General features: G+C 40.2%; 1 protein-coding gene across 3 annotated transcripts in view; it reads left to right on the plus strand.

The window, feature by feature from the left end:
• DIS3L2 (DIS3 like 3'-5' exoribonuclease 2) overlaps positions 1-18,835 on the plus strand; it is a 351,578-nt gene that overhangs the window by 108,574 nt on the left and 224,169 nt on the right. For all 3 annotated transcript variants that reach the window (XM_078071456.1, XM_036069241.2, XM_078071457.1), the window contains one exon: positions 11,845-12,079. In XM_078071456.1, coding sequence (XP_077927582.1) covers positions 11,845-12,079 — 235 coding nt within the window. The remainder of the gene's footprint in view (positions 1-11,844; positions 12,080-18,835) is intronic.

Below are 18,835 nucleotides of genomic sequence, written 5' to 3' on the forward strand. Positions count from 1 at the left end.
AGGAAGGGAAAGAGACATCTAATCAATATCAAAGTGACTAGTTGCTTGATTCTGGTTAGTTTCACTTGTGCTTTGCAGGTGATGTAAATGTACCTTTCTGAGGGATGGATTGGTACTTCACAACTCTGCGGCAATCTGGAAATACCCCTGGAGGCATTTGCGATTTTTCTTGCTAAAACTATTGTTTTCAAATTGGGGAATGAAGTTTATGGTTATATTGAAACCGGAGTTGTAATTTAGGTATGAAGGCCTAGAATTATTTTAGAAAAGTGCATTTATTTAAATGTCTTCCAGATTTACTCATACTCATTCACTCAGCCTGGGTGGCTCAGTTGGTTAAGCATCTGCCTTCAGCTCAGGTCATGATCCCAGGGTCCTGGGATCGAGTCTTGCATTGGGCTCCCTGCTTTTGTATTTATATTTGCTTCTTATGGTGATAAGTTTCACCTGTGATAAAGTAACTGATGACTTTGTCCTGGTTTGCAGACAGTGCGTCCACGGAGGGCAGTGCAGAATATTGCAGTTATCAAGTAGACAGGCATCTGAATTTAGCTGGCTCTTGCTGCTTGGTAGTTATTTTACTCATTTCTTGTAATTTTTTAAAGAATGCTTCTTTTATAATTGATTCAAGTCTTTCTCATTTTCTTTGGAAGAAAAGGAAACAAATATTTATTGAGCATGTTTTAAATGCCAAGCATCTTAGAATCCTCAGGGGAATATAAAAAATGAATGTGATGTGGTTTGCTGTCTGATGGAAGAGAGAAATATACAAACAAATAAATGGAATATAGCCTGATCAAGAAATCTTATAATGAAAGAATAATTAAGGAATAGCAGCGGAACAAAGGAAAGAAATAGAACGTTTTTCTTAAGAGAGGGAGGTTACTCAGAGGAGCATTCACCCAAGAGCTGGATCTTGAATTTTGAGTATTTTCCGGCTGGCAAAAGACGTAGAGGCATTTCATGCAATGGATGTTCGTGGTGGGAGCTGTATGTGCAAAGCTCACTCTCTTGGCGGGAAATCTCCCATAGGAGTGTCCAGGACTAAGGGCACTGGATGTAGAATCCTAGATCTGTGTGCATGTCACAGCTCTGCCATTTAAGAGCTATTTTTTCCTCTTTGAGATGGACATAATTACTCTTCCATGTATCAATCAGGGTCTTTGTGGGATCAAATCAGTTAATATGTGAAATGCACAGGGAAGATTGTGCATGAAGAGTATGAGGAGTGGTGGGGTGCCTGGGTGGCTCGTCGTTGTTTAAGCATCTGACTCTGATCTCAGCCCAGGGTTGTGAGTTCAAGCCTGGCGTTGGGCTCCATGCTGGGCTTGGAGCCTTCTTAAAAAAAAAAAAAAAAAAAAAAAAAGAGCATGAAGAGTCACAATAAAAGCCTTAGTGTTTAACATATTCATAATTATATTTAAATTCTCTCTGCTTCACTAACTCATGTTCCTTGTTGAACCCTCTCTAAATGAGTCTTTTTTGGGGCACCTGGGTGGCTCAGTTGGTTAAGCATCTGCCTTCAGCTCAGGTCATGATCCCAGGGTCCTGGGATCGAGTCTTGCATTGGGCTCCCTGCTCAGCAGGGAGTCTGCTTCTCCCTCTGACCCTCTCCCCCACTTATGCTGGCTCCGTCTCTCTCTCTCAAAAATAAATAAATTTAAAACAATCTTTAAAAAAAAAATGAGTCTCTTCTCAGGGCTCTATTCTCAGCTTCTCTTTTCAGTTGTTACGTGGCCCTCGGACACATTTGCTTAATTGTCATCGCACTGTGTTTAGCTCCCTAATCTTTCAGTTTCTGCCTTCCAGTACACTCTTCCCATCTCCAGACCTATATTTCCAGCTACCACCTGGATGTTCCTCACCACCTTCAACTTTTTGGGTTTAAGGACTAGATTTGTTTTCCCTTAAACAAATATTAAACTCCAGACACCTGTGCAAAGAGATTTTTCATAAATTGCCAGTTCCACAATGACCTTATAATATTGGATACTCTTGTCCTCATTTTAAAGATAATAAAACAGATTCAAAGAGATTAAATAACTTTCCCAAAGTGCTATCGCTAGTAAGTGGCAGAGCCGTGATGCAAGCCCAGTTGTGTTGACTAGAGTTCCTGATTTTTACCACTTTTTCCTACTTCCCCACTTCATTAACTTTATGCTAAAGACCAGACTCATTAAATTGGCATTCGGGTCTCTTTGCATCTGCTTCTTCATCCTTCTTTCTCACTCTTACTGTACTTTGTCACCGTTACTTGCCTTTACTAAAGGCAAATTTGCATTTTATCTCCTTCCCTTGGCACAAATGTCCTTTCCCAATTTTGTCTTCTCTCTCTCTCTCTTTTTTTTAAAGATTTTATTTGTTTATGGGATGCCTGGGTGGCTCAGTTGTTAAGGGTCTGTCTTTAGCTCAGGACATGATCCCAGGTTCTTGGGATCGAGCCCCACATCGGGCTCCCTGCTCAGCGGGAAGCCTGATTCTCCCTCTCCCACTCCCCCTGCTTGTGTTCCCTCTCTTGCTGTGTCTCTCTCTTTCTATCAAATAAACAAATAAAATCTTAAAAGATTTTATTTGTTTATTTGAGAGAGAGAGAGCCCAAGCAGGGTGAGGGGCAGAGGGAGAAGCAGGCTCCCTGCTGAGCAGAGAACACGATGTGGGGCTCGATCCCAGGACTGCGGGATCATGACCTGAGCCAAAGGCAGACGCTTAACCGACTGAGCCACCCAGGCATCCCTGTCTTCTCTTTTTTCATGTGTTCACCTGTCAGAATCTGGATGGAGGCAGGACAGCGTATTGGTGTAAGCCTGCGCAGGAATCCAGTGGTTCTGTTTTCTACTTCACTGGACAGTTTACAAGCAGACCAGCAGTGTATTGTTGTACATTCTTGCTAACATTTGGTATTGTCTGGATTTTTAGTTTTTGCCTATCTGTAGGTTTATAGTGATATCTCATTATAGTTTTAATTTGCATTTCTCTGATGACTCATGAGGCTGAGCACTTTTCCATCTTTATTGGCTATTAGGCTATTTTGTAAAGTGCCTTTAAGCCTTTTCCCCATTTCTCTGTTGGATTGTCTATCTTTCATTGAGCTATGGGAGTTTTTTTATGTATTCTGGATATGAGCACATCTATGGCTTATCTTTAAAATTTCTTTTAGGAGTGCCTGGGTGGCTTAGTCAGCTAAGCATCTGCCTTTGGCTCAGGTCATGATTCCAGGGTCCTGGGATGGAGCCCCACGTCGGGCTCCCTGCTCAGCAGGGAGTCTCTTTCTTCCTCTGCCCTCCCCCCTCTGCTCTCTCAAATAAATAAATGAAATCTTAAAAAAATAAAATTTCTTTTATATCATCTTAGGATAATATATTATCTTAGGAAAAAAATTATTTTACTGGAGTTGAACTTATTATTTTTTTTTATTTTTTTTATTTTTTTTATTTTTTTTATTTTTTTTTTTTAAAGATTTTATTTATTTATTTGAGAGAGAGAGAGAATGAGAGACAGCATGAGAAGGAGGGTCAGAGGGAGAAGCAGACTCCCTGCCAAGCAGGGAGCCCGATGCGGGACTCGATCCCGGGACTCCAGGATCATGACCTGAGCCGAAGGCAGTCGCTTAACCAACTGAGCCACCCAGGCGCCCCGAACTTATTATTTTTTGTGGCATTGCTTTTTATGTTTAATACGTGTTTTCTTATATTTTCTCATATATTATTTCCTAAAATTCTGCCAGGCTTTTAGAGTAGTGTCTTCCTTAGCCATTTTCCACTTACACAGTTTCATAGGGTCTCTGATTCAACAAACATTCTCGTCTTCGAAGTAGGGGGATTCTACAAAGCATTTTGTCATTTCTTTGCTAACACAGGGGTTATATCTCTCTTAAAGTACAAAAGTCATGCTACACCCACCCTCCTTTTCCAAAAGGTGTGTCTCTTTCTCTCATGTGCTCTGAACTCAAGATTCTGGGCTTAGGCCTCTTTCCTATTCCTTTCAATGGTAAACTTCTCATGGCCTCCCCTTAATTTCATCCTAATGGTTGTCAGGGTTCCTCCTTGGTACTACTGAAAAGGCCAGATTACTGCTCTCCATCCCACAGAGCATAAGGGTTATAGCCTGATGGAGAAATGGGATCATCCATCTTTTTCTCTCCTCGCACAGCCACACCACTCTGTCCCCAGTTTTACTTTCTAAAAGGAGACAATAGGTAGAGGACAGACTTATCCTTGGTAAAACTAACTGAAGGGTATATCTGACAGACATTTCTGTGTGTATGTGTATGTGCATTTGTGTTTGGGAGGGAGGGTTTAAGGAAATCAAAATTATTAAGTATTGTAGAGTGCTATTATTTCTTGAGCATTTTTCGTAGCTTCAAGTGATACTTATTTCATATTTCTATGCCCCAGTTGATATCTGCGTATATTTTCCTTGTTTATTTTTATTAGCAGGGTTTATGTGATGCTCATCCTACCCTGTTCATGGAATAAGACTGAGAGTGACAAAGTTCTGTGTGACCCAGTGATTTGCTTCCCTCACTAATCCGTTTCTGTCCTGTCCTCCAGAGACTAGACTAAACCTCCAAGGGAGAATAATCCCAGGTGCAGCATGCACTCGGAATAATAAGTGCAGTCAGCTGCCTCACTCTCAGGTCTGTGGAGGAACCCAGAGGAATTTTTAAAGTCCTCAGTTAACAGGTCAGTAATAAATCCATTTTCCTCAGGCCCACTTCCTTTCTCTCTGAGCCCAGAGCTCCAAAATATTGACCGACCTGAACTGGTGGCCTTCGACACCAGACCCTTGACTCTCCTCTCTTGTGCTTGCTTGTGGAATGTTTTCTTTCTATTTGTAGATGTGCATTTTTCTGTGGAGGAAGGGTTTACAGCTTTCGTCTGATTCTCAGAGGCATCTGCTAAACTTCAGAGTTGAGAACCACTGAACTGGACTTTTCAACATTTTCAAGGTCAATTCCACAGAAGAAGGCCTCTTATTTTACAGATGTAAGGAAAATTGAGCTACTGGTTTCCAACCCACATACTCTTGTGTCTGGAAACTGTTCTGAACGTTCTTTTGCATTCCGATTGTCTTTTATATTCATTTTTTCATTTTTTTAGCCCATTTATCTACCTGTTTACTTATCAAATATGGAGCACCTAGATTGATTATACAAGTTGCTATAGAATATACAAAGATATATAAGCTACAACTGGCGAGCATATAGTGTTAACAGATGAGGTAAATCCTGTATGTAGATAACACTAATACAGTGATGAAATTGTGAAGTGCCAGAGAAGGGGTACATAAGAATTGCTTTGGGACTTCAGAAAAGGGAGAAATTACTCTTGCCTGGGGCAGGTAGTGGAGGTTGGGGAGGAACTGGGGAGACTGTGCAGTGGACTCTGAGTTACAGAAAATCCAAGCCAATTGGACAAAGTCTTGAGAGATGGGTTTTAGACATGTGGAGATGTTGGATGCAGTGTGTCACCTCTGGTTCTTTGTTCACTCAAATGAGATAGAGTGTACGCTGTGTCAGGCCTGGGCTTGCTCACTTCCTCGAGTTTACAGTTTATCAGAGAAGATAGACTCTGAACAAGTTATTTCCTAATTAATTGCTGTATTCATTTAATATATATTTGAGTGGCTACTAAATGTACTCTTGGAATATAACAGTGAATATAACACCATTACACCGTAACACCAATAAAATAGCCACTGTGCTCATGAAACGTACATTCTAGTTGGGAGACAGAAAGTACATAAGTGTGTAATCTACTGTCAGGTAGAGATAAGTACAGTGATGAAAAATGAAGCAGAGTAAGAGGATAGATCAATGACAGCCAGGTGGGGCTGTTTCAGTTAATGTGATCAGGAAAGGCCTCTCTGAGAGAAGGACATTTGGGGTGAGACCTGAACAAAATAAAGAGATCGAGTTTTCCAGATTGAGGGAATAGCAATGCAAGAACTTCAGGATGGAAGGTTTTAGTATTCTAGGAATAACAACAAGATCTCTAGATTGGAGTGTAATTTGTAAAGGAAAAAGTTATAGAAAATGAGAACGGAACAATAATATGGGCCTGGTTTGACAAGGCCTTGTGGCATGGCGATAGAACAATGTTGGGAAGCCACTGGGAGAATGACAGGATCTGATTTATGTTTAAAAGATCACTCTAGGGTGCCTGGGTCTGCCTTCAGCTCAGGTCATGATCCAGGGTCCTGGGATTGAGTCCCGCATTGGGCTCCCTGCCCCTTGGGGAGCCTGCTTCTCCCTCTGCCTCTCTCTCTTTCTCTGTCTCTCATGAATAAATAAATAAAATCTTTATTTATTTATTTATTTATTTTTAAAGATTTTATTTATTTATTTGAGAGAGAGAGAATGAGAGAGAGCATGAGAGGGAGGAGGGTCAGAGGGAGAAGCAGACTCCCTGCCGAGCAGGGAGCCCAATGCGGGACTCGATCCCGGGACTCCAGGATCATGACCTGAGCCGAAGGCAGTTGCTTAACCAACTGAGCCACCCAGGCGCCCAATAAAATCTTTAAAAAAAAAAAAAAGATCACTCTAGCTGCTTTGGTCCAAATGGAAATCAGGAGACCGGTTATCTCAGCAAGGAGATAAAGGTTGCTTGTGCAGTAATAGTGCCAATGGCAAAAAGAAATATTTAAAGGAAGGGCCAGTGGGCTCTTCCGATGGATTGGATGTGGGGCCTGAGAGGAAGATGGCATAGTGTGGTGCCATCTGCTGAGAAAGCAGATGCTGGGAGAGGAGTGGGTTCTGGGCGGGGAGCAAGGGTTCTCTTGTTCGAGGTGCCAACTGACATCCAAAGGAAGATGTAAAGTAGGCAGTTGGATATGAGTCTGGCATTCAGGGGAATGGTTGATGCTAGACATTTAATTTTTGGAGTTAATAGGATATAGAGAGATTTAAAGCCCTGAGACGGGATGAAGTCACCTGGCAAGTGAGTGTAAATGGATCCTCCCCCTAGTGTTTAACATGCTCCTGTGATCTTGTTTCAGATCAGATTCAAGTTCAATTTGGGGGAAAAATACTTCATGGATAGTGTTATGGACTTACTATTATAGTCCATCAGGAAGCACTGTGGTTCTTTCTCTTCTTAAGTATTACCACTCTGGTCCATTTATTATAAAACTCCATCCCTATCAGGTTATGAATTAGTTGGTGTTAGCAACCATTGTTGATCATTTCCTGAATCCATTATTTCAATAGGGATGGCAAAATGGTGTTACGGGAAGTCTTTCCTTCCTTCTCAATTAGCTGAAACTCTTCAGTAAAAAGATCTTTACGTCATCAACTCTTTGGTTAACCTGAGGTACAGTTTGTACAGGAAAGGTAAGATAAATGCTTGGAGTTTTCTAAGATTGACCAGAGAGAGCTTTTTCATGGTGATTCCTGAGTTTTTTAAATAAGACCCTAGAAGCCTTTGATAGCTTCCTTGTTTTCCTGGTATGACAGGATGTTCCAGGTTCATCTTATCTATTTCCTGCTCCAGACTTGAATTAGCCATTTCTCTGAGGGTCCTGCAACCCTTACTCTTAACCAGTGTGTGATATGGAGTAGTTTTAGAATGTTTTTTGTATCCTGTGGTCTTATGGTGATCTTTTTTTCTCAGAATATATTCCTGTTCTTGTGTGTACTGGTATAACAAAATAGAATGAACATACTTTTAAAATGCAATATTTTAATTTATATATTTTTTTATTTTGGAGAGGGTAGCGGGAAGGGCAGAAAGAAAGGGAGAGATAGGACCTTAGAATCATGGAGCCCGATGCAGGGCTTGATCTCATGATCTGAGCTGACATCAGGAGTCAGATGCTCAACCGACTGAGCCACCCAGGCGCTCCAATTTATATTTGAATTACACAGTTTTGAATGACTTGATTTATTCATTAAGTCCTGCTTCCTTACAACATTTTTTAATTTAGTAACTCAAAAGTGAATTTAGTGCCCAAAATACTACTTCTTGAATATAACTAATCTAAACCATGGAGATTATCATAAAGTCAGAACTGGGCTGATTTTAAAATGTGCTATACAATCAGGCTTGGCATACTCTGGTTATTGCTCTCCCCTGCTCTCCTCTTCCCATTGACTTTTATTTGAACTTTTTTTTTTTTAATAGTTTGATACATGTTAAACTTTTATTTATCTGGAAGAAAAATGTCATTTTGTAGAGTTATGTTTTAGCTGAAAATTGGCTAAAAAATGATTTACAGTATTTGATACCTTGTTTTTGTTTTTTGTATTTTTTTTTTTTTTAAGATTTTATTTATTTATTTGACAGAGAGAGACACAGCGAGAGAAGGAACACAAGCAGGGGGAGTGGGAGAGGGAGAAGCAGGCTTCCCGCTGAGCAGGGAGCCTGATGCGGGGCTCGATCCCAGAACCCTGGGATCATGACCTGAGCCGAAGGCAGACGCTTAACGACTGAGCCACCCAAGTGCCCTGATACCTTGTTTTTTTTTGTTTTTTGTTTTTAATTTTATTATGTTATGTTAGTCACCATACAGTACATCATCAGTTTTTGATGTGATCCACGATCCATTGTTTTCGTATAACACCCAATGCTCCATGCAGTACGTGCCCTCCTTAATACCCATCACCAGGCTAACCAATCCCCCCTCCCCCCTCCCCTCTAAAACCCTGTTTGTTTCTCAGAGTCCATAGTCTCTCCTGGTTCATCTCTCCCTCCAATCCGCCCCCCCCCCCTTTTTCCCTTCCTTCTCCTAATGTCCTCCATGCTATTCCTTATGTTCCACAAATAAGTGAAACCATATGATAATTGACTTTCTCTGCTTGACTTATTTCACTTAGCATAATCTCCTCCAGTCCCATCCATGTTGATGTAAAAGTTGGGTATTCATCCTTTCTGATGGCTGATTAATAGTCCATTGTATATATGGACCACATCTTCTTTATCCATTCATCTGTTGAAGGGCATCTCGGCTCTTTTCACAGTTTGGCTATTGCAGACATTGCTGCTATGAACATTGGGGTGCATATGGCCCTTCTTTTCACTACATCTATGTCTTTGGGGTAAATACCCAGTAGTGCAATTGCTGGGTCATAGGGTAGCTCTATTTTTAAATTTTTGAGGAACCTCCACACTGTTTTCCAAAGTGGCTGTACCAACTTGCATTCCCACCAACAGTGTAAGAGGGTTCCCCTTTCTCCACAACCTCTCCAACATTTGTTGTTTCTTTCCCTGTCCATTTTTGCCATTCTAACTGGTGTAAGGTGGTATCTCAATGTGGTTTTGATTTGGATTTCCCTGATGGCTAATGATGATGAACATTTTTTCATGTGTCTGTTAGCCATTTGTATGTCTTCTTCAGAGAAGTGTCTTTTCATATCTTCTGCCCATTTTTGGACTTGATTATTTGTTTTTGGGGTGTTGAGTTTGAGAAGTTCTTTATAGATCTTGGATACCAGCCCTTTATCTGTAGTGTCATTTGCAAATATCTTCTCCCATTCTGTGGGTTGCCTCTTTGTTTTGTTGACTGTTTCCTTTGCTGTGCAGAAGCTTTTTATCTTGATGAACTTTTTATTTGGGAGCCATAGCATAATTCTTAATAAGTAGCAGAATCATGGTGATTACAGAATTCTTGTTATATTTTACACACACATATACATGCATATGGAGAAAGACTACTTTTCACTGTAGGGTAGTTAAGCATTCAAATTTGATAATGTCAGAATTCTGATTCCCCTTGTAAGATTTTCCCCATGGCCTGTGGGAACCAAATCCTTTGTGAAACCATTAGTGGCAGAAATAAATACATAATGGAAACCGACAGCATGGACCCTTTGCTTAACATCTTTCCAGAAGACTGTATGTTACCTGCAAGTCTAACTCTAACACACCAGGCGTTCTCCTTCAGCCCTAGTCCCTCTTCTCTCTGAGAGAAATTGTGTGTGGGAATGATGTAGAAAAAAACAACAGAGCAGTGATCCTGTCATAACCACCATGCTTTAGACACAGAGGGTGCACATATACCTCCTGCCTGTGCTTTGGGCTATTTTTTCAAAGATTTTATTTATTTATTTGAGAGAGAGCACAAGCTGGGGGAGGGACAGAGGGAAAGGGGCGAGCAGACTCTCCACTGAATGAGGTGCCCGATGCTGGGCTTGATGCCAGGGCCCTGAGATCAAGACCTGCGCCAAAGTCAGACACTTAACCGACTGAACCACCCAGGTGCCCCATGCTTTGGGCTATTCTGACAACACACAAGGTGTGTTCACTTTTCGAGGACGGTCGGGGCAGATCTTCCTAAATGCTACTGAATTTGCCAGGCACGTTTAAGAACATTATGACTAGGTTTGCTGATTTGAGTGATGTCAAATTCTTTTTCTTCTCTAACTTGTCAGTGAATTCTCTATTTTTTGAGTGATCTCCTTTGGGTCAGGCATGAAAACAAACCAGACTTACGTGACAGGGCAGAAATGCACAGAGGAGAGCTGGGTTTTATGATTGTATATTAATTTAAAGACTGACTGTGGCTTCCCTCTTCCCTGAGGGAATCTTTTTTGGAGATTTCTGGCCTAGCCAGTTGAATTTTTTTTCTTTTACTATCAAAGAAAAGGAACCTTCAAACTTCTCATAATGAAAGAATGAACAAATGAATGAATGAATGTGATGAGTCAAAACATGGCAAGAGTTGAAAGAAAATTTCATTATATATATATAGAAATTGGGAATCAAGTTTTCAAAAAATATTATTAAAAGGCACAATTTTACTCTGAAAAATTAACTACTGTTTACAAATTTTTGTTTCCACATTTTCATGAATTCATTTTTTTAAAAACTTGGGAATATATTCTTAGAATCTTTAGAATACCTTTGTAATATTTTACTTTGATTTTCTGGGTGAATATAATATTCATTGTCTGGGGATGGTTATGTTAATTGGAATCTGTGCCGTGAAAATGTTTGGGGAAAGATTTCTTTCAGTAATTTTTTTCTGCCTTGTGTAAGATAAAGATCCCTTATTAAAGGATCTTTGTGTGGTCTAATTCAAATGGTAATCTGGCTTGTTGAAGGCGAACATCTATTTTGAAACTTAAGGTTAAACTCAGAAAAATGTTAGACCTCTCAAGATTAAGCACATAGAGAAACTGCTACAGAAATCCATAGAAATCAAATGCCATAGAAATCAGGCTACTGACATATGACTGTTATGTGACAAACTCATTAAGTGGATTAGTATCTATACTCTTCTCTTGTTTGCTTTACTCTTTTTTTAATTGAAAATATTTGTCATATTATATAATGCTCCATTCTTAGTACTAGTGTAAATATCCATCAGTTGTGTGCTTTCTATACTGATTTCAAGCCTCAAAATGGAGAATTAAGGGCTTTAATTTTTTATGAGAACATTTATAAACTTTTATTTACATTTAATTTTGTTTTTTCTGTCTCATCATTTCCTGTGGCTTCATATGGAATGCAGTAACATACTATGCTGAGTTCTTTTATGCCCTCTGAACGTACTCACTGATCCATGTGATGTACCCTTAATGAAGCAGCTTAGTACCTGTGGTATTCAGGGCCTCTGGGGGAGAGCGGATGAACAGGTACATCAGAAAAATGGGGAGTAGATATGGCATTCATCTTGGGCATCTTGAAGAGCTGAGGGCCACCCTGGCACTGCTGGATTGATCGTCTCCATAAGGTAGTCTGTGCAGCTGGAAAATAAATACTTTTTTCAAGCTACATGGTGAGTGGCCATTGCTGTGAGCTTCTGAATGTGCATTTTTCCTTTAGGAAAGAAAAATGAGAAAAGAAAAATCTGTTATTTCCCAGTCTTCCCTCCAGTGATTTAGCAGAACTTTTCTATTTTCTTCAGGTAATTAAACCAGAGAGCAATGACAAAGAAACAGAAGGTGCCTATGAATTAGATCTCCCCGAGGAGCTCTGTGGAAGCCATCTCCCACAGCAGTCCGTGAAAGGCTATAATGACAGTCCTGATGTCATTATAGAGGCTCAGTTTGATGACAGCGACTCAGAAGATGGACATGGCAACACACAGAATATTCTGGTTGATGGTGTCAAGAAACTCTCAGTTTGTGTTCATGACAAAGGTGAGTGCTGGATTGCTGTTTGACATTTTATTTTACTAACCTGATTGGTTTAAGAATTGGGATTCTCTCTGTGCTACAGACTTAATCGCACAGTGCAGTTGGGACCTGCCCAATTTCTCACCAGTGGCGGCTCTTAGGAAGGGGGGATCTTTGACCACTTCTGGCTGCTGGCTGTGAGGAGGGGCGGGAGATGCTGCTGTGGCCAGTGGATGCTCTTGTCCTTCTCTAATAGGTCTTGAGTTGTGTTGATAGCTAACCTTGAAGTTTCCTATGATGAGTCCAGTCCACCCCTGTAGCTGATAGGAACAGAATTAAACCGATCTTTCAAATCCACAAAAACACTTCACTTTACGCTGGATTTTGCTTTAACTCAGTACATTTTAAAAGTATTTTTCATCATTGGTGGTGGGAATGGATCACCTTAAATTTGATAAGTAGATTGTCTTTACAAAGTGTTTCGATTCAAACCTTGCGGGGAAAAAGGCCAGTCTTACTGTCTGTGATCAAAATCTAAGCCATGTGTCCTCTGGATGCAGAAGAAAGCAGGTCCAAACACATGGGCAAGAAGCTACTGCCAAGGGCCCTAGCTGACCACACGCAGGGAAACCAAAGGGAAAGTAGCAGTGAAAATTGGAATATTTTAATGTATAGATTGCTAAGAAGTTTTAAGTGCAGGGGGTATATTTTCCAGCCAAATTGAGTTTTATCTATACTCTGACATGGAAACAGTTGACCTAGCTAGGCCGACTAGGTTATGGGCTTTTTTTAATCAGGAAGAAGTTTCTGGTACTGTCCCCTTGAAAGACTAGAAGAAATGCCAGAAGATGACTAAAAGAGGATGTTCTGTGGACACACTGTGCTAGGGTCTGGTGAGCATGCCTTACTGACATCCTGAAGTAAGCTGGAGGTGATTTCAGGAAGTGACTGCAAACGGATCACCTTGTCTCTTCACTGCTGATGAGGTAGTGACCTGGGGTGGTGAGCATTTTCTGTAAACATGTGTCACTTTTTGGTGCCAGGTACTACTCATTCAGAAGGAATTTCCAACTGTGAAATTCTTTTTGAATGAAGAGACTACTGCTTCGTCAGTGGCCCACCAGGTACACTGACCTGAGGTACCCAGGTTCCTTTTGTTTTGTGGCCTGCTTAGTTAACTAGTGATTTCACTGTTCCAGACCCAGCCAATATCAGTTGGATGTTATTCCTTGAAACTTCATTCTTCTGATGTTTTCTCTTTCTTCCTTTAAAAACAGTTGGATACGGTGACCCTCTTCTGAGAGTGCATTTATATTATCATGGCGTCAGTATTGTGAGTCATGTCTTCTCTGTGAAAAGAGAGGGAAAGAACCAGGACCCTGTGTAGCCAAATCCTCCATCAACAAGATCACCAGGGAGATACTTGCGGGACAAAGCTAGGCAAAGGAGCACTTTAAAACTTACTTATTATTTGGCCCAAAACTACTTCATGGAAGCCTAGCTCTGGTGTTTGGACTTGGCAGACCTCAGGAGCCACTGTTCCCCTGGGCTTCCAAGTGGGATATCCCTTCCAAAGGGATAAGATGCCCTGATTTCTTGTTAGTGATTGGTACCAATACAAGGGCAAGGAAATATTGATGGATGGGAGTGATGACAGAATTGATGCCGGAGTGGATACTGATAATCTACTTTGCTCTTTGGGAAATTCTGTTGGCAGACCTGCTCTTGATTTGTCCTCTGTTGTAATTCCCCTCCTTCTCTCTTACAAGTAAATATCATTGAGTCCTTACATGTCCACTGTATGCATGTTTTTTTCCTTACTCTTTTTATGGTCTTCCTATCTTACTGTTGTTTATATTCCTTCCTTACTAGGCCTGAGGAACAGCCTTAGTCCTTCCCTCAATATGTGGTACAAATTGTTGTTTATATTCCTTCCTTACTAGGCCTAAGGAACAGCCTTATTAGTCCTTCCCTCAGTATGTGGTACAAATTTCTCTTTCCAGCTAGCCTCTAAATAGAGAGTTTGTGAAACCACATGGCTGTTTCTCATTTCTTGCCCTCTTGATATTTAGGAAAACTGCAATTTGCTCTTTTAAAAAATCAGTGTTTTTAGGATATTTCAACCTGCTTCTCGTCTCTGGGTGATATAAAATCTGGTTACAGTTAGGATGTTGGTACTTTTTGCACCATTTAAGGTTTTGAAATTTGTTATTGAAACAAACCATAACCTTAAGAACATCATAAACTTTTCCTAAGACTTCTAGAAAGGTTCGTTGCTTTGTGTCATAATTGCAAATGGTTATTAATCCTAGTGGTGGTCCACTAGGATTTCATACTGGTGTTCCAAAGAGTGTTTTTTATTTGTTTATTTTTGTTTTAATATCATGTTTTACCTAAAGCAAACATTACCTATTGCATGTGTACGCATTATATATCCCTGTTTGCCCAGGAAACATTCCTGTTTTTACCATAACTACATTTCTCTGGTAAGTGAGCAGATAACCCCAGGGTCTGCAAGCAGTGCCTATTGTTGCATGAAGAGAAAAGTTTCTCTGGGCACCTCAGACCTAGCCAGTCGTTTCTTCTAGGAAGACAGCATGGGTCTGCATCCTCCTCAGCCCCTGAGAGAGAGCGGGCCAAAGACCTGGGCCCCTTTTGTAGGTCCAGCCCCACAGGTTCCTGAGGCTGAGCTTTTACCACAGTCCAGGGAGCAATGTTGTCATCAGCACAGAAATCTGCCATCTGGGTAGAGACTGGGGACAACCCAAGTGAATTTTCTTTGGTATCAGATATTTGGGTACTGGTTGCCTGTTAGCAAACTCCAAAGGCTAAAAATCATGATGGCGAAGTGGTATTGTATGTAGCTCTGCCTCTTGCATCATCAGGAATTTTAAGAGCAGTTTTGGCCTCTGAATCTTGGGGATCATGACCTCCTCAGGTTGTGATGTACGTTTCCTGTTCTCTGTCCTAGCTGGGTCTGCCAGAGATCTTGTTCAGTTTTCTGGTCTGGAGACAAGCCTCTACTAGTCCCCTGATGACTGTGGAGTTGGTGACCCTTTCCCTTCTCCCTTCTGTCTCCTGGCCACCTCTGGCTCTTTTCTGAAGGAAGAATCTGCATGAAATCTAACTACTTCTTTTGGGGCCTGCCCAAGTCAGCTTCAGGATCAGGATGAGACTTTTTTTCTCACTTAAGGTTCATCTCCTTCCGTGACAGGCCTGCTCAGTGCCTGTGTTTAGGTTCTCTTCCCTTGAATGAAAAGTGACTGTATTTCCCTTTGGCTAAGAAAAGCAGACCCATATGATTATTCTCTTGTGATACTTCTAGGTTATTTAAATCCCAAGAACGCTTTCTCCTGACCATGCTTTCTTGGAGCTAAATTTCTTCTGTTTCCAGATTCTGGGATCAGATCTTCCTTAAATGATGATTCGTACAACTAGAAGACAGTTATGTTTGCTTCAGAAATTATATTAAACATTAAATATATAGTAATTTCCTTTCAGAAATGTTTTGAAATCTCATTTAAAAAAAGGTAAAGCCACTCAGTTCCCACCCTGGAATCTCATCATTTATAAAACAACATGCTCAAATGTCAGCGACAGGAAATTTGGGAAACCTGAAAACACATCAACGAATGAATTCAGATTCCAACAGAACACAGTGCTTTACAGCTAATAGCTTGTTTTTCATAGTTCCTGATATTTTCAGAAAAATTGAAATACATTTGTTCCCTAAAAAAAAAAAAGGTAAAGCCATGTCCAGACCTGTGTGAGAAGGGTGCAGTGGAATTTTGGTTTTCCCTGTCTTTTTAGACCAAGTGGCCAACGCAGTCATATCAGATGTGATTCAGGTAGAGGTATTTGGTCAGGACCTACAGTGTCTAAGGCCCAAAGCCTGTGCTAGACTGGCCATTTCTCCCTGTGAAGTCCCCAAAAGAAATACATGCACAAAGGACAAAGCAAGGCAGAGGAGCAGTTCTTTATTAACTGAGGCTTTGACCCAAAAGCCAGAATGATGACGCCAGTCTAGCTTCCACTAACAAGCCTGAGGCTTCTTACATCTTCTCATTCTTGCCAACAGCTAGAATTATCCAGCTTTCTCTTTTTGTAGTCTAGATTAAGTTCTGTAAGTTGCCTTTTCATGGCATTTGCCCATTGTTCTGTCAGGGTTACTGTTCTCTTATTGATTTGCAGGAATTTCTTATCTATTCTCTGTAGTAATCCCTTTTCCATTTTAGGCCTTATAAGTATCTTCTCCCATCCTGGCCGTCGTTTTAACACTAACGTTGTCTGTGGTGTCTTTTATTGAACAAAGGCTCTTAATTTTAATATGATAAAATTAGTCATATACTTTATGGGTTTTTAAGTTTTTCCCTCTTCTTCATTCAAATGGGTATTCTCCCATGTAATCTTTTGTTAATGCTACAGTTTTGCCTTTTGCTTAACTTTATAATGCGTATTCTTTATTGATTGAGATTATTATCTGGTTTTTCTCTAAATCTGTTTCTGATATTGAACCATCCTAAAAATTCAAGATAGCCTTGAATTTTTAGGATAAATCTTAAGGACTTATCCTAGGATATTTATCCTAGGATAAATCTCAAGGATACCTTTTTTTTTTTTTTTTTAAGATTTATTTATTTTAGGGAGAGCAAGAGAGTGCACAGTGGGAGGAGGGACAGAGGGAGAGAAGAGAGAGAATCTCAAGCTGGCGCTGCACTCACATGGAGCCCAGCGTGGGGCTTGATACCACAAACCTGGGATTATGACCTGGGCCGAAACCAAGAGTAAGACGCTCAACCGACTGAGCCATCCAGGCGTCTCTATCCTTGAATTCTTTTTTTTTTTTTTTTAAGATTTTATTTATTCATTTGACAGAGAGAGAGCACAGGCAGGGGGAGTGGCAGGCAGAGGGAGAAGGAGAAGCAGTCTCCCTGCAGAGCAGGGAGCCCTATGTGGGGCTCAACCTCAGGACCCTGGGATCATGACCTGAGCCGAAAGCAGACTGTCAGCTGACTGAGCCACCCAGGCACCCCCCCAATCCCTGAATTCTTGAGATAGCCTTGAATTCTTAGGATAAATTCTATTAATCCCAATGCATTATTATTTTTAATACATTATTATATTTAGGTAATCTTTAGGGCAGGATTTTTGTGTATGTTTAATGGACCTATCATTTTCTTGTCATCATCTGATTTTTAGAATCAAGATTATATTAGTTTCATGTCAGTTTTTGACTGTTTCCTATTTTTTCCAGAATAGCTTGTATAGGACAGGAATTCCTTAAAATTTGGTGGAACTCATTGTAAAATTATTTGTGCTGCTGTTTTTTCAGAGGGAAAGATCTTTACTCTTTTCATCTCTTTTTTTTTTAAATATTTTATTTTATTTATTAGAGAGAACGAGAGAGAGAGAGAGAGAGAGAGCATGAGAGGGGGGAGGGTCAGAGGGAGAAGCAGACTCCCCACAGAGCAGGGAGCCTGATATGGGACTCGATCCTGGGACTCCAGGTTCATGACCTGAGCCGAAGGCAGTCGCTTAACCAACTGAGCCACCCAGGCACCCCCTCTTTTCATCTCTTTTATACTGACTGGTCTGTTCAAGTTTTTTTGTGCCAAGTTTGGCATAATTTGCTGGGAATTTATCCATTTGAATTTATTAGCCTATAGATAATCCTGATACTCTTTAATATTTCTTAATAATTTAAGAAATCTTCTTGTGCCTGTACTTTTGCCTCCATTTTCGTTCTGTATTTTGATTCTTTGAATCTTCTCTCCTTTTTTCTTGATAACTCTTGCTTGTCAAAGATCTATCTTAGTAATCTCTTCAGGGAACATGCATTTTGGTTGTGTTTTTTTTCTCTGTTTATTGTTGATGATGTTGTTCTGTATACCACTGATATTTGCCCTTATTTTTGTTATTTAATTCTTTATTTTGGGGGTTTGATTTTCCTAACTTCTTGAGTTGAATACTTAGCTTATTACTTTTAGCCTTTCTTGTTTCTTTTGAAATATTTTCAAAGCTATATATTCCCCCCCAATTACTTCTTTAGCTATAGTCCCTAGATTTTGATGTATAATATTTTTATTATTAGTTCTAAGTATTTAATTTCCTTTATGATTTCTTCTGTAACTTAATTGTGGCTTGATGTATTTTGAAGTTGTATTGTTAGGTGCATATGGGTATATTAGGATATACCTAGCTATATTTTTATATACATGCATACCCATATTGTATTTACACATAAGAATCACTGATACTTGCTGAGCATTTACTATGTGCTAGGGCCTAAGTACAGTTAACCCTTGAACAACAATGGGGATTGGGGGCACTGAGCTCCTATGTAGTCGAAAATCTACATACAACTTTTGACTCCCCCAAAACTCAACAACTAATAGCATATTGTTGAGGTGCCTGGTGGTGCGGTCCGTTAAGCGTCCAACTCTTGGTTTTGGCTCAGATCATGATCTCAGGGTCGTAGGATCGAACCCTGCATCAGGCTCTATGCTCCACAAGGCATCTGCTGGAAATTCTCTCTCCCTCTACCTCTGCTCCTCCCACTTGTGCTCTCACTCTCTCTGTCCCTAAAATAAATAAATGAATTTAAAAAAAAACCCCACAATTATTACTAATAGCCTACTGTTGACTGGAAGATTTACTGATAACATAAGCAATTGATTAATACATATTTTGTATGTTATAGGTACTATACACTCTATTCTTACAATAAAGTAAGCTAGAGAAAAGAAAATGTTATTGAGAAAATCATAAAGAAGAGGAAAT

Source organism: Halichoerus grypus, chromosome 4, assembly GCF_964656455.1.
Source record: "Halichoerus grypus chromosome 4, mHalGry1.hap1.1, whole genome shotgun sequence".
NCBI lineage: Eukaryota > Metazoa > Chordata > Mammalia > Carnivora > Phocidae > Halichoerus > Halichoerus grypus.